Source organism: Poecilia reticulata, chromosome 18 (genome assembly GCF_904066995.2).
Source record: "Poecilia reticulata chromosome 18, P_reticulata-male-v2, whole genome shotgun sequence".
NCBI classification, from domain to species: Eukaryota; Metazoa; Chordata; class Actinopteri; order Cyprinodontiformes; family Poeciliidae; genus Poecilia; species Poecilia reticulata.
In genome coordinates, this window is record NC_088847.1 from 13921899 (window position 1) to 13933700 (window position 11802).

Genomic DNA, 11802 nt, shown 5'->3' on the forward strand with positions numbered 1-11802 from the left:
CGTACAGCCGAACCGTTCAGAATCTCCGCAAGGCCAACACACACATACAAAAAAATAAATAAAAAATACAGCTAAACGTAATAAAGATGATGCAAACTGATGAGTGTGACTTATTGTTTATTTAGCCAGTTTTAAACGAATGCTTTAAGCCAGTTAATGCCGCAGAGGACGACAAAACAAAGAGCAACGCTCCAAAGTATTAACACAAAGTTTACGAGCCTGAGTGAGGACCAGAGTGAATCTAACCACCTGCGAGGAAAGAAAACAGGTCGGCTTAATAGAAAAGTAACAGTTTGACGCACGTTTAAGACCATGAAAAGGTTTCAGACCAGTTTCAAAATAAGCTTCCTTTCAACTGAGCTCGGCCACATCTGGAGGTCCGTTACACAGTCGGAACCAGGAGAACCACTTCTAAGAGGAGAATTGAGGATTTATTGTGAAACGAGGTTCTGCTCATTTCACATAGAAATGCAGGTGGGAGGCGGTGCACCACCAGTGGTCTTCCTGAAACATCTGCAGCGTTCCTGGTTGGAGTAGCTGATATAAATGAGTTAAAAAATAAAAACCATCTTCAACGTGTCCATTTAAACATTATATTGGGATTTTTTTTCTTCCTTCATAATATTTGCTCTGATTGAAAATGCTTTACGTGTTTCACACAGGAAGATCTTCGGTGGCGCACCGCCTCTAGCCTTTGTTTCTAATGTGCTGATGTTTACTTTTTTGTAATAATTTAATCCAAAATTGACAATGATTTAAAGTTCAACAGAAAACTCTTCACATAATCTGATGTTTTTGAGATCGAAGATGTCGAAGGCAGTAAAAGTCAAAGCTGGTCTTAGTCTGTCTTGGGACTAGCCGTTAGCTTTAGCACCTGAGTCCAAATAACCTGGATTTACACAAAAGGCTGACAACTAAAGATGTCATAAGAATTGTATGTTGCAGGTAATATTAATTTCTTGTAACCTTTTAAACAACTTTAAATTTCCCGTTTCATCAGAACTAATTCACAAATTCCTTGTCTTTTCGTCGCTGTTTTATGGTGGTTTCTGTATGGAATTAACAAAATTGTAAGTTGGAAAAATTAAAACATTCCACAAGGTTAGAGGTTCAACGTAGAAAGTTGTTAAAATCGGTAATTTGGTATCTGAGTAAATATAAAAGTATGCCCATCCTTTCTAGACTTAAGTTCTGACATAATTTTGACTCGAATGCTCTTGTGCGCCCCCTGCTGGCCACAAGGCTCTACGCAGCATAACTTTTAATGAATATCTTACAAATGTTATTCATTAAAAGTTGTGGAAAAAAATTAAAGCAAGGAAAAACAACGGAATCACGTGAATTCTAGCTTTTCTTGTTAGCTTATTAAAAGTCAAAATAACTACATTGTGAAAGTTATAGTCATTATGGCACAAATCAATCTATGTTTTTATTTGAAATCCAGAGTGATCCGCAACGGGTTCCTCCTCATAGCGGTGAAGCTGCAGCAGAAGAAGAAAGACGAAGGTGGCCGAGCTTTACTTGCTGTGGTGGTAGAACCTCTGCCCACTCTGGCTGTGGGCGAGGAAGCTGTGACGTGGGGCCCCCTGTGGGGAGCTCTGAAACGGAGCCTGAAGACGCAAACACAAAATACCACAAAAAGCTGTTTAAATTGCAAAAAATGAGAGGCGACCCAGGAGGGAGCTGGGTGGTGGGGAAGCCTCACCTTGGCTGTGGGGATCTGGACCATGGGTGTGGGCAGCAGACCTGAAGCAGAAGGATGCATTGCAGAGGGATGCATGGGCCTCAAAGCTCCCTGACGGAACAGGAAACGGAACAAAACCACAATCAAATTTACGTAAAACGGACGTTAAGGTCAACAGAAGCAACGTTAACATTAGAGTCAATGTTTCTGGGCTTGGCACTAATGATCAAAACATTTTTATCCTGGAAGATCCAGCGTAAACAAAAGGTGGGTGGCTGCAGAAAACAAGCTTGGACTCGTGGGACACGTAGCCATAGTAACCCATAAGCTAAGAGTGCCGACGCCGCAGGTCAATCCGGACTACAACTTAAACCGTAAGCAGACCGCGTTGCATTTTCCATCAGTAGAGAAATCCAAGTTGAACATGAATTTTTAGATTTAAAAATCCAAGTCGCAACCATTCATCAGGTAAGAACAAAAAAACAAAAACAAGTGGTCTGGTAAGTACACATATTCGGTGTGATTATGAGATTTGTTGGATATACCAAACAGGCTCGACTCACTGCATCTGTGAAGCCCGACTGCTGGTTGGCGTGTTCCAGCTGCTTCTGCAGGGGTATCGAAGCTCCAGAGATGAATCCTGCAAGAGACGCGACAGGTCGCGGCTTTTAACGCTTCAAATTGATTTCTTTAGTCCGTCTGAAATGAAGTCGCGTTGAGATTTTTCTGCTATTCATCTGGGCTGCTGCCGCTCATTTCTCAGGTCAGCAGAACTCACCAGGCTGGGAGGCGAAGTGGCTGTGAACAGGATAGCCCGTCTGCTGGTGAGGGAGGTACTGCATGGCTTGGAAAGCAGACGCTCCTGGAGATCGATATGTTAGGAGATCAGTGGAACGATGCAAACACACATTTAAAAATAAATAAAAAAAACGAAGCAAATCAAGTTCCTCACCTCTGATCTGAGAGCTGCTGGCGAAGCTCACGGGTACAGAGGGTCCGGGGGCGTAGGTGGAGGGGTGCTGGGACGCGGCCACGCCGTAGGGCTCGTGGACCCCCTGACTGCCGCTGAACTGGCCGTGTTCTGCCGAGCTGGAGCTGAACCCGGGCGTCTGATAATGACGGGTCTGACGCAAAAATGAGATGGATACTGAATTAAATAATCTGCTTCTGATGACATTAGACTTTTAGGCTGTATAGTTCAGCCCGTTTTTTTCTTTTCTGTAGTTCCGGTGTTTTTATTGTTACACACAATCTGGCAGGTGGAAGATTTTAATTCAGTGTCCTCTCCGGTTCTGTACTTACCGGGATGACAGAGGCTGGGAACAGCTGCTTGCTCCGTTCTCCCAGCAGGGCGCCGGGTCGGCTGTGACTCACCGGACTTCCTGGACAGACCAAACATTAAAGCTGATGCGTTAGACGCCATTTCCTCTGCTTTTATTTTTAGTCAGCTTTACAAGCTCATGCCTGCAGAATCAAGAAGCCACGAAAACAGAACCTGTCTGACAACGTGAAGCAGGCCGAAAGGTGCCAAAAAGCAACAAATCTTGTCGTCACCCAAAGAAATTCAAGAACAGATGCTGAAATCTTTGGAACAAAGACAATTTCTAAGATCATTTCCTACAAATAAATAAAACATGGAAGAGTGATTCATCTTCCCAGGAGTGCTCACTCTTCCAATATCACTCCAAGAATCGATAAGAAGGTAAATACTTTTTAGCTAAAAGTAACCCGGACGTCGGTTTGTCTTCTCACCTGGGATGCTGAGGAGATGCTGTCCTGTGTGCATGGACAGACTGGGCTGGTAGCTGGCTGATGTCAAGGTTGTGATATCGCTGAAGAGGGGAGAGGAAAGCGGGTAAAACACACGACCTCAATCAGAGAATAATGCGTCCCGGCGGGTCGGTACCTCTGCTCCTTCCTGCGTCTCTTTTCCTCCTCGTGGAGGACTTTCTTAAGCTGCAGAAAAAGCTGGTGTTTCTCTTCTTGGAGTCCCTGAAGTTTCTCCTCCATCTTCATGACCTGGTGTTAATGCAACAAAACGATTTATTTCACAGGATCTGTTCTAGTTCAACATGCAACTAATAATAATAAAAAAAATAAATAAACACATAGCGGAGACACAGACCTGTTCTTTGGTCTCCTCTAAGGACATCCTCTCCTCGATTTCTTTTGTCCTCTTCCTCTCCTCCTCTTCCTTCAGCTTCTGCTCCATCATTTTGTCCACTTCCTCTTCCTCTAAAAAATGTTAAAACATGCAGAAATGCTTATTCATACTGGGGGGAAAAATGGTGGAGCAGATATGTTCTTTTATAAAATAAGAAAGAAATGCTAAGCGACTGATGAGCTGCAGTTTGAGGGGTCAAATTCAGGAAGTGGAAGATTATATGCAAATTAAGAGTGAGAGAGAGTTTAACTTAAATTTCAAATTCAGACAATTACTGGACAAAAAAGCAGAGGTCTGTGAATTTATTCTTGAAATTAGAGTACTTAGAGTTCTTCTGGCTGTTGGAAAAAGTTTAATTTGTATTTACCTTGTCTCTTGCGCTCCCTCTCCCTCATTATATGCTTATGGAGGGCTCTGGCCATCGCATTGGACAGCTTGGGTCTCTCCAGCAGGGCGGGCATGGTGACAGGCAGTGGAGGGGCCAGCTAATATGTTTGAAATGAACAAGAAACAACATGAGAATACTCCATGAAAGAATGCGTTTTCATTTGTGAGCAGCGCAAGATATAAAACAGGAGTTGAAAATGCACATTTCATACGGTTTAGAGCAGAGGATCCCTGGGTTACCTGCATGGTATAGACCTTAATGCCTTCAAGACTTAATTATATACATTTAACAAAGTGTTGGAAGAATTACCAAGAGGTTGCGGATCAAAGAGACATGACAGCATCACTGCAACTGCAGATATGAGGAAAGTCTCTCTTTCTCCGTCTCCATAGCCTATTGTTGCTTACCCATCATCATTAAGGCCGTTTTGGTGAAGAAAAAAACCCGAGTTCAATTCGGCTCTACCTAAATTATACAAATTATCTGTACATACCTGCATACACACATATAGGAAATCAGAAACAATGCTTTGTTTCATATTTTTTTATTGTTGCTACACAAACACTTGTAGTCAAACCCTAAATGCATGTTTACTGACAAAGCTGCGTCTAAAGTGCTGAAGAAGACAGAGTTAGCAAGCGGCAACGAGCTACATGCTAAGCTAACGTCGCTTGTAGCTATTCTCAATTACATACAATGAACAAAGGCAGGGTAGTTTAAAATTCATATCAATGCGTCTTGGTGTTATTTGCATCACATAAGAATAAGTATGTTTGATACATAAACTCTTTCTTTAAAGATGTGACGTTTTTGACATCGCTAGCTAGCTGTCAAGCTACGTGGCCCATCTTGTATCTGTCTTTAATGCGACTTCGGTCTCAAAGTGTTAAAACAACTTAAGAAAAACTTACTTTTGTCGTTTTGCAATGCGTATAATGAGAACCTAAATTCCAGCTGTTTTCAGCGTTTTACTCCGGATAACGCACTAGGAGGAAAAAAAAAAATAAAACTTCTTATTCTTTTTTTGACGGTTGGTAAGCAGCTTATGCAGGTGCATTACCGCCACCTACTGGACAGGAGAGAGCATGTCTCTGTGTGTAGAAGGGCAGGGTCCGGTTCCTCTGTGCCCCGCCTCCCTCGTTGCCCAATTTTTTTCGCTTGTGGGTGTGATAGGGGATTGCTCCATGAACTTTTTAGACGTAATACAATTTCTTAAATGTAAAGGTCACTTTTTAAATCAGATCTCTATTCCAATTAGCAAACAGCTGTCATTTTCATTCTGCACTTGGTTCCAACTCAACCATTATACATCATGACAGAAGAATTTGTCCACACAGAGAAAGCTGCAGACAAGCAAATCATATTATTTAAGGAGATAATTTAGTTGCCTGAGTCAAATCTTATATTGGAAGGAGCTGAGGATGACTATCAGGCTGTGCTGGCTGTCTTGTTCCCTGACAGGCCAAAGAAGCCACATTTTGCATTTTCATATTTACTTCGCTGTTTCCAGTCATTTATTCCAGTTTTTGTAAGTGCTTTCTTCTTTTTTTATTATTCATTAAGCGATCAACATTTTCATGTCAGTGCTTGGGTCCAATTCAATCATCATTACAAACCGGCAAATAATCTGAAATTCAATTTATCTCAGGAAATGATTACAAGTGGTAAAAAAAAAAAAACTTTGTTGTTCAAATGAACTATGAGTATACAGTGTTTCATATATAAGAAGCTCATCTTTTTTATGGTGGAATTTACTATCATTCTGTTCCAATGGTATTTGTTCCCCCAAACTGAGCATTAAACTCAAAAAGCAAGAGCAGAACCAGTGACAGAAACGTCTAAATCAGGGTTCAAAAAGTAACATTCAACAAAACACACCCGGACTTTTCATTAAATTTTTATCAGGTATGGTAATGAATGGAGAGAAATAGCTGTATACAGAGATCAAATTGTGTTTTCATTAAAAAAAAAAAAAGAAGACAAACTTAAAAAAAAAAAAGATTAAGATTGCACCCAGCTTTACAATACCTTTAGAAAATAAGCCAACCAAACTGAACAACATTAACAATAATTATAGCAGGTCAACAGAATATTCATACCACTGGAAGCAGAGGATGGCTGTGTAGTCTGAATTCTATCATCCTCCTAACATCAGATGCAGGCAGGACGCCATGTGCTCTTACACACTTTAATGGCCGGGGAAAGAAAAAGACAAGTCTCGCCACTTCAGACTCTTGTGCTAGGAAAGCAACTGCTGCAAAACAGTTATCCTTTTACTCCATCAGAATTTCATTTCCAACCTTTGGCCCAGAACGCATTTTTTTATACCAAGCAGGTCGACACAACCGGGCAGCTAATAGTTACTTTTCATTATATGTAGAAGCTGATTTAAAAATCAAAATTTACTGTCTTTTTTTTTTCTCCCCTCTCTCTCAACTATCATTACAGCCTAATTCTAAAATTATTAGATCCACTTGATTTTTTGTTTTTTACTTCCTTTCATTAAACTATGATCAGTTATGACACTAGCAAAGTGACCACATCATGAGAGTAGTTATCGAAGAGTGGAGGAAATACAATTCAGACTGCACAATAATAAAGACGAGTTCACCGAGAGCGCAGTGACGTATAGCAGAGACGAAAGTGCAGTTGACATGTTTACTCTGGGATGTCTAGGCTGCAGAGCTGGATTTAATATTTAATATTTAAATGAATGAACGATGGAGGTCTCAGAAAGATGGGGAAAGTGGTGGTAAGGAGGAGATCAGATTTCCCTTTGGCTGCTCCCGTACACGCTCTCATCACTGTAGGCAATGTAGAGGAAAAAGTCCTCTTCGTGATGCTCCTAAAGAAAAAAAAACAAAAAAACATTTAAGAGTTTATTTAATTTAAACGGGACAATACAACGAGTCGCAAAACTGAGTTAAGAGTTCTTGCCTGGTACAACAGGCCCATGGTGGCTGAGGTGGGTGGAATGACATTGTTTACAAAGAAGAAGAGAGCATCCTCAGCTCGCAAGTGGATTCTTTTCCGGATTAAGAAGTAAAACTGGCCCACTGTTGACAAAAAAAAAAAAAGAAAAAAAGAAGTTGTTGAAAACACAAACTTAATATACATAGGTTAGCCCACTAAGTGCAGTGGTTACCTGTCAAGTCAGAGGGGACAAGGTACTTCTTCTTATCCAGATCTCCTATTCTGGCTTTAGGAGCCTTTTCCACAATGACCTAGAGGAGCAAAGGAGAGATAAAAACGTTGTTCAATATGTTCTCAATCAGTGAATCCAACGCTTCACCACTAAACGGAGTGTGTTCACCGAGTACTTTGACCATGTGTTTGTCAAGACAAAAAAAAAAAAAAAGGATCTGAGGAAGTACCGAATGGGCGACCGAGCGAGGGCTGAAGTGATCTAAATAAAGCTTGTTGACAGCAGCTAAGATAAGTCAGCCAGAGAGAAACGTGTGTACAGAGAAAGGCTTTGAATCTGGTGGTTGGTTTGGAAATAGAGCGCACACAAAACAAAGTTTTTTCTTCTTCTTCTTCAAACCTAAAAATAGTGCTTAGAGCAACTCATCCTTAAGTGCTTTAATGATTCATCACTTGACTGTACAGAAGAGTGATTGGGAAATGCTTTAGATGAATAAAATGTCTACTTTTCGTTGTGATGGTGATGTGGTCAGAGTGGGTGTTACAATCAGGAAAATCAGACTGCGGCTGCCGCTTATGCTCCAATTGCCTGATTACTGGTTCCCCTAGTCTGACTGTGCTGTCCTTTTTTTAAAAATAGGTTTTTATTTGCTAAAGTTAGGCGCCATTTTGAGAATATGCAATAGAAAGAATAAATATAAACAGAATACAGTTTGTTAGCAAGATAGCCCAGAGGAAGCAGCTAATTGTTCAAGCTTTGGTTTGGTTCTACAACGGCTGCAAGTGATTTCCCTGAAAATAAGTACATTTAGTTTTAAATAAAAACAATATTACGTCAATGTTTTCAGCTAAACAAAAATCCACAGGTTAGATAAAGCTCGTGCTAAGTTAGCCTGTGCAAGAGTCTAATATTTTAACTTGCTTTAAAGTTTATTTCAGCATTTTTGTAACAAAAAAAGAAAAAGACAAAAAAAAAAACGATTCAAAGCAGAATACTTTTGTCAGCATTTTTAATGCTAAAAATGTAATATGCTCAAGTAACAAACATGACCTTTGGGCTGAATAAAGAGACTATCACAAGTCTGATAGCTGTTCAAAACACTAAAAGACAGACGGATTATCCAGGATCATTTACTGAACGTTTCAAGGCAATATCAGAAAAATTAAGTCTCAATTTTTTTCATCTTACACCTAAAATGTCCTTGATTTTATTCGACATTTCTTTTATTTGCCTTTCAAAATGTGCTCTGCCCTTCCCCATTTTTTTTTTGTTTATTAATATATTAATAGAAGCTCATGTATCAGTCAGGCAAATGTATTTTATTCAAATGTCTTCTTCTTAAATCTAAAAATAACAGGTTTTTTTTAAGTATCTATCCAAATAGCAACTTATTTTTTATAACTCATTCTACTGGAAATGTATCTGAAACTACACAGCATATATAAAGTGTTTGCTTTTATAGTTTTGATCGAATATTGTAAACAAAGGCGAGAACATGACATGACATACTGTGGTAGCCTTTCCAAAAACTGCTGTGTAATTGTTGTGCTCATCCATGATTGATCTGTTGCCTGATAAAAAGGATGCGAAGGTAACGTCAGTGAAACTAGACGGGAAGAGAAAAGGTGAAGCTCATCTCACAATCACCAGATATGGTCACATGAGGCTTTGATCCAGGCCGTCCTGTTCGGTCGGCATGAGGTAAACAGCACAGCCTATACAAACTAATGAATATCCGGCGAAAACAAACAGCCTTTTCTTTAGGGGTAACTATTTTTAATCTGCCCACATCTGGTTAATTTCAATGTTTCCCCTTAAAAATAAACATAGTCATCTTTATTTTAAAAAAGCATTGACTGTGATACGTGATCTAAAATTCTAAATTAATATACATAAGGATGGAATACAGGAAGCTAGCTTGACTACCTGGCCTGTTAAATGCGATAACCTCTGTCGTCTTTAGCTAACGACTACCTTTATTAACGTGGCAGCTGAAAATGGGCACAACCACGTCAACAAATACGTTTGAATTACTTTATACGTTTATTGAGTACTTTTATTTCGAGTTTTCTAACAGTCACAACCTATAATGTGTGTATCTAAAAAGCCTTCGCGTCTTCCGTCAACGAACGGAGCTACCATGTTAGCCACTTACTGGGACCCTGTCCGGGTACTTCTTCCTTATTTTCTCGCCCTCGGACCGCCTCTTCTCGAATGGATGCTCCTCTTTGTACTGAAACTTCATCGTTTGAAGAGTTGACAGACAACAAGTCGGCCACTCCTGGTTTAAAATGGACTAGGTTTTCCCGTTCAGACAACGACTCAAACCGCTGACACAAACACACTCAATGCTAACTAGCTTTAGCTCACCACAGCTGTTTTTTTGCCACTGGCGGAGGGATACAATAACAACATGACGTAGACAAAGAGTCTAGTTCGTAGGGTGTAACTCAACAAGTTTCCTTGCAGGTACAATCAGTAGTTAGTCAAGTTAAACAGTGTATTTTGATATTGGACATAATTTTGTGGTATAAGATGTTCGCGGGATAGTTTTCCAAGGAACTATTTTATTTTTGTGAACCGCCGCGCATATGGACGCTGGGCAGGGCCGTGAGGAGGTATCTGTCCTTGTCATATGACCGAGGCCCAGCAGCAGCGGAGATGAAATTTTAAAAAACACCCAGTCTTACTTTTGGTTTTACTTATGTAATGCGTTGGGAATTGTTAGATAAAAGCAATGTTATTTAAATGATCGTGCCCTCATTCAATTTTTCTTAAACACACTAAAAAGAAATAACATTTGCGGTTAAGGTTGTAGTACAACAAAATATTGAAAGCACTGAGACAGATTGATCATTTTTAGGCGTGCTAGCTTGTTTTACGGTGTATATTAACAAAAGAATAAATAAAAATTTTGTGGCGAGCATAAATTTAAAACTAAATCCCTCCATTATCCATTTACAATAGTAGACTGTTACTGGAATTTCAGAATTACATTTTGAATTTTTCTTAAACTAGAAATTCATACCGATAATATTTTAGCTATAACCAGGTTACCGTTATTAAAGACCAACCTCCTCAAATATATCCAAAACAAATGCCAACCTATTGCGCAAGGCAGTGACTCCATTACTCCCCATGCTCATGTGACTTCCGCGTTACAGGCATCATCAAAGTTGACTAGAGTTAGGGTTAGGGTCAACTATCATTGACTATTGTATTGGCTATCGTTGACCATCATTAAGGTTACTACAGAGACCTAAAAATTTCCCTCTGTGTTGGACAGTACGTTCTGAAAGTGAAAACTGATCTACTTCAAACTGGAATTACATATTGTACAATTTTTAATTAACCAACTCTGTTGCACATTCTTCTGAAGTTTTGTTTTAATAACTACAGGGTATGTAGAAATATTTTCCTTATTGTACAGTATATATATATATTTTTAAATTGTTTATATCTATAGTCTATTTGCTGTAATCGCCTGTCACTTTGCTGCTGTTGCACAGAAATTTCCCATTGTGGTTTTTATTTTAATCTACTCCATTGATTCCAACCAATGATTTGATTGTTATAGTTATACATTTAGACCTTCTGGGTCTTAAAATATCTGGATGAAAATCTTATGTTTCTAGCTGACACTTGGACATTTTATATATCAATGTGTTATTTTGTTCCTTAAAAATAATGTGAAGATTAATTTATAAATCATCAGGGATCATCTTTTTAGGCAGAGGCAAAAAGAAGTGTATTAATTTTGATAAAGCATAAAGAGTCTAAATATAAGAACTTTTATTGCAGTGGAATAATGACAAATTATGAAATCCAACTTTTACTTTGAGAATATCCTTTTTTTTAATTAAATACCATTAAGTCAAAAGTGTCAGAAACAGAGTGGTACCACAATTATTTGTAGTCCAAATAATCTTCTTTAAATTAAATTGATTCAATTTAAGGTCCAAAAGTTACTAGCAATCATCTAAATTATATTCTAATGTTGTACCAAACTGTCCTAAATGAAAAACAAAATTATGCAAGTTGCATTTAAAGTCTCTTTGCAAATCTTTTAACACTTAGCTTTCTAAAATTTGTAAAAATACTTTTTTAAATAAAACAATTAGTGATCGATTTTGTAAAAATTATTGTAAAACGTTTTTTGGGGGGGGTCTAAACCACAAGATCCAGATTAAAACTACGGTGTAAGAAAGTCTAGAACCCAATTCCTTTAAATTTCTTCATCCTCAGTCAGTTTTTGTGGGTTTGCTGATATGTTTTGGGTCGTCGTCATGCTGAAAAATAAAAATAAAAACCCTCCATCAAATTAATTCTTTTCCAAAAGTGTTAAATTGTAATTTCTAAAGTGTAACTTGATCATGGAGAGCGAGAGCTACAGGTGAAGGCCGCAAGTCTAGGAACCAAAG

At 38.8% G+C, this 11802-nt stretch overlaps 2 protein-coding genes across 2 annotated transcripts; both read right to left on the reverse strand.

Moving 5' to 3' along the window:
• Positions 1-100: 100 nt before the first annotated feature.
• gps2 (G protein pathway suppressor 2) lies at positions 101-6072 on the reverse strand. Its single transcript, XM_008435408.3, has 11 exons — positions 5148-6072; positions 4216-4333; positions 3810-3919; positions 3591-3703; positions 3437-3516; positions 2987-3066; positions 2637-2808; positions 2463-2546; positions 2248-2324; positions 1706-1795; positions 101-1610 (listed from the first exon to the last, which is right to left on the reverse strand). The coding sequence occupies exons 2-11, from the start codon at positions 4307-4309 to the stop codon at positions 1518-1520; spliced, it is 993 nt and encodes a 330-aa protein (XP_008433630.1). The 5' UTR covers positions 4310-4333; positions 5148-6072; the 3' UTR covers positions 101-1517.
• Positions 6073-6200: 128 nt separating this feature from the next.
• Positions 6201-9768, reverse strand: gabarapa (GABA(A) receptor-associated protein a). Its single transcript, XM_008435405.3, has 4 exons — positions 9537-9768; positions 7382-7460; positions 7174-7292; positions 6201-7081 (listed from the first exon to the last, which is right to left on the reverse strand). The coding sequence occupies exons 1-4, from the start codon at positions 9624-9626 to the stop codon at positions 7001-7003; spliced, it is 369 nt and encodes a 122-aa protein (XP_008433627.1). The 5' UTR covers positions 9627-9768; the 3' UTR covers positions 6201-7000.
• Between the last annotated feature and the right edge of the window lie 2034 nt (positions 9769-11802).